We start from the raw sequence: 4,128 nt of genomic DNA, 5'->3' as shown, positions 1-4,128 counted from the left end.
GGAAGCCCGGTTCATAAATTTCTGTATAGCTCTTGGCTTTACAGCAGGACAAATACGGGCATGGATTTGAGGTGTGATTAATGTGAGTGTATATATGTTCCTTCTTAGTTTCAGAATATTTAACTTACCAAGTGATAGTCTATGTATGGATTTCACTAATATGAAAGAGTGCAAAGAGTTAAACACAAAGATGTATAGCATAGTCTGATATAAAGCAGCAGAGGCAACAATTGAGAAGAATCAAAACTTTCATTAAAAAAAAAGTTTATTTATTTATTTATTTATTTGAGAGATTGAGAGAGAGACAGAGAGCAAGCAGGGGAGGGGCAGAAAGAGAGGGAGATACAGAATCCAAAGCAGGCTCCAGGCTCCGAGCTGTCAGCACAGAGCCCAATATGGGACTCAAACCCACGAACTGTGAGATCATGACCTGAGATGAAGTCAGACGCTTAACCGACTGAGCCATCCAGGTGCCCCAAGAAGACTCAAAACTTTAAAACAAGTAGTCCCAGGCTCAGCCAAGAGTAGAGAACAGTGTTTCCTTTTTTTACCCCCATGAAAAAGTAGTCACTTGCTCTTTCTCCAACAGACGGATGATAGATAGATGGCCAGGTAGAAGATAAACAGATAACACACAGATGACCCTTACTTCCTCATGCCACCCAGATTTCTCTTCGGTTCTTTTTCTCTCCCCCAAATGGGATAACTTCAAGCCTGAGTTCATGAATGTCTCTCTGGATACCTGCAGTGTCCGAAATAGTAGCCAGGAACCACAAGTGGCTAAATTAATTAAAATAAGCAAGTTAAAAATTGAGTTCCTCAGTCCATTCACTACATGTGGCTAGTAGCCACTGACAGCACAGATATGGGAGCTGCTCACCGCCATAAAAACTTCTGCTCTAGAGAAAGACGGGAGCCACTGTCAGTTCTGTCCCCTGAAAGTGGTACTGACGCATCTTTTCTGATTTACTCTATTTTTGTGTCATCACAGAGCTACACAATTAAGTTTAAGAAACCATCTACTATAAACATTGAAATTATTTGGCAACATTTACTTTATCAGACATTTCGTTCAGTCTGCCAACATTCCCTGATCAAAATCATTGGCAAGATTCCGTGGATTTTTTTTTGCCTTGCATGACATCCTTCCAAGTAGCTAGAAGTAGAGAGTTTAATATATATACTTCTTTTAATCAAAGAAAATACAACGCATAGCTGATTGTTTTCTTTACCTAAAAGTTTCATCTAACGTCATGCATTATTAGGAAAACATAGCCTTTACCATTTTGTCTATCCTGATATGTGCTCGCCTCACCTTGTCTCTCAGAATTGTATCCAAATGCATCAAACAATTTCTGTATTTAATTTCCATAATATTATATCCTTAGTAGACTGGCAACAATTAAGCCACTGAGTCAGCAACTAATACAATTTAGACATGATCATTTTTCCATAAATATGGGAAGAGTTCCTCCATAATCTCTTTTGCTAAAGTAAAGTGAGTTATAATATCTGTTAATATTTTCCTCCGTCAGATACTTACTTATCACTTACTATATGCCTGATAATGTATTAAATGTGCCCTCAAAGTTCTTACAATACAATTAAGCTAAAATTACTAAAATAAAAAAGTGGTATCTGTTGCCCTTTGAGTTCCCATAGGATGAAGATGCCTGCCTAAATTCAAATCTCTGCTCACTTTCTCCAAAAACCACACAGATACAAAAAGGGAGCAAATAAAACCATCCATCATCCATGCTTACAGAATAACTGGGAGACAAAGATTGTGACAAATTGCAACTTATATGTAAGTAGGGTAGAAGCATCCAAAGCTGGAGAACCACTCTAAGGCTGGGGCCACAGCAAAAACAAGGAGGCGAGAGTGGGATACAGAAGCAACAGAACCCACCAAGATATAACATCACTTTCAGAAGAAGAAAGTTCCAGCAGGCCTGGAAGAATGCCAGAACAGAGATAAGACCTGCTGGATCAGAGCACTGGCTCCGAGAGAACTGAAGACAAGGGGCAGAAAAGTGCACAGGAGCGGATGCAGCAGTCCTGGAAGAGGTATGGCCTCTGGGGGAAGGGAGGGCACTTGGCCCCCCGGGGGCATCCCTTGGAGGCCAGGTGGTAAAGAGAAAGTAACAACAAGTGTTCAAATTAAGGAAAACTAAGAAACCAAAGAGAATCAGGACCAGAAGACACACCAACTTGCTTCTCTGTGGAGAGAAAATTGTACTTTCGGTCCAACAGAATAAGGCATTCTCAAACCAGAAATGTTAGTGAACCGCTCAAATCTCTCACCTCTGCACAGGGAATCAAGGTGATACAATGTAACTTTAAACCTGTAACAGTGCGGAGAACACAGTCCTCATGAATAGAGGGTGAGCTTCATCCAACCAGATATGAGCTGAGAAATTTCAGCAAAAAGACCTTTAGTGAGCACTGAAGATATTCAACATCTATACTTAATTGCAGATTTAGGACTACAATAAAGGTGGGGGAAATGATTAAAGATAGAATATACCTGTTATATATTCTGCCAGAATTTAAAAATGTAACTAAAGACATGGGAGGAGAAAAAAAGGGGAAAAAAGGGAAAAAAATGAAACACATTTTACTGTGTTTACACAGTTTTACTATGTTTACATTTACTGAATACTGAATAGTGAAAAGAGGATATTGTTTTAAGCTGACAAATCAGTTAGCAGAAGCCTAAAAAAGGAATTAAAGGGACTAAGGTAATAAACGTAATCATTAGGAAAAAAAAAGAAATGTTCCTAAACCAAATTACTCTTTCTACTCCAGACCCCTGAAAAAAGAAAGGCAAGGAAACAGACCACATGGTGAAACATAGTATCTATAACAATATATACAGTAAATATAAAAAAATAATAAGAGTTGATTATTGATGTGACCAAACGTATTAGTCACATTAATATATATAAATAAGCTTGATTAACTTGTTAAAGAGATTTTCAGATTGACTCACAAAGTAAAGCCCAACTCTATGCTACATACCATCAACATACTTAAGGAGGTTCAGGAATGTTCAAAATAAAGAGTTGGACAAAGTTTTATCAGGCAAATATAAGTAATAAAAATGTAGGGTGCCCTAGGATCCTTGCAACCCCGCTGGCATGTCTCAGGCTGAGTTTGACAAAGCTGGTGAGGATGCTACACACCCCAAGACCAAGTCAGCAGATAATGAGATGACGTTCCCCACAGCCGCTACAAACAAACAACTGCAGATGACACAAACAGCGTGGCCTGGGCTGTCGGATCTCAAAGGCGAGGCCAGGTGGGATGCCTGGAATCAGCTAAAAGGGACTTCCAAGGAAGATGCCATTAAAGCTTACATCAACAAAGTAGAAGATCTAAAGAAAAAATATGGAATATAAGCCACTGGATTTGGCTGTCAGCAGGGCATTTCATTTAAACTAATACAATGCTTTGTTTTTCTACTACTACAGACGACATGAACTAATGAAAATAACCAGTTAACCTAGATCCTGAAGACTGTACAGAATATGGCTCTAACAGAGTAGAGCTGAAATGGTTATTGACCTTTGTTGAGTAGTTTTTATCTGTAGATCTAAGATGCACCTGTTTCAGTAAGCAAAAAAAAAAAATTTAATAAAAATAAATTAATGCAGGGTTGATATCTTGATATTGGACGAAGTATAAATCATCACAAAAAGCATTAAATGAAACAAGGAAAGACATGTTAAAATGATAAAGGTCATGCTTCATAACAAAGATAGTATTTTTGAACAGCCATAAACACTACCACCACATTTATAAAACAGAAAGTCCAGGAAATGCCAGGAGAGACAGTTAGAAACAAAATAATAATAGAAGACTTGAATGTATCAATCCCAGACCAAGAAAATCAAGTGAATAAAAATAAAGGAAGGATATAAAACACTTTTCACACCATGAATAAGGGTGATCTTATGAAGCTATATTGAATTTTACCAACAATAACAATTTACATACCTTTTTCTCAAAGGCATATGGAAGATTCACATAAATTAATCATGTTATATCACATAGAAAACCTCATTTTCATAATACAGACATAATTCAAATGACATTCTCTGATTAGAGTATAATATTAATAGAAAT

General features: G+C 37.5%; 1 protein-coding gene across 1 annotated transcript; it reads left to right on the top strand.

Moving 5' to 3' along the window:
• Window positions 1–3,120: 3,120 nt before the first annotated feature.
• Window positions 3,121–3,410, top strand: LOC122479692 (acyl-CoA-binding protein-like). The gene has a single exon (XM_043573441.1). It carries the CDS (start codon window positions 3,141–3,143, stop codon window positions 3,399–3,401), a length of 261 nt encoding a protein of 86 aa, XP_043429376.1. The 5' UTR covers window positions 3,121–3,140; the 3' UTR covers window positions 3,402–3,410.
• Window positions 3,411–4,128: the final 718 nt, after the last annotated feature.

Source organism: Prionailurus bengalensis, chromosome C1, assembly GCF_016509475.1.
Source record: "Prionailurus bengalensis isolate Pbe53 chromosome C1, Fcat_Pben_1.1_paternal_pri, whole genome shotgun sequence".
Lineage (NCBI taxonomy): Eukaryota > Metazoa > Chordata > Mammalia > Carnivora > Felidae > Prionailurus > Prionailurus bengalensis.
Note: the sequence above shows the minus strand (reverse complement) of the source record. Positions and strands in the feature narration are given on the sequence as shown.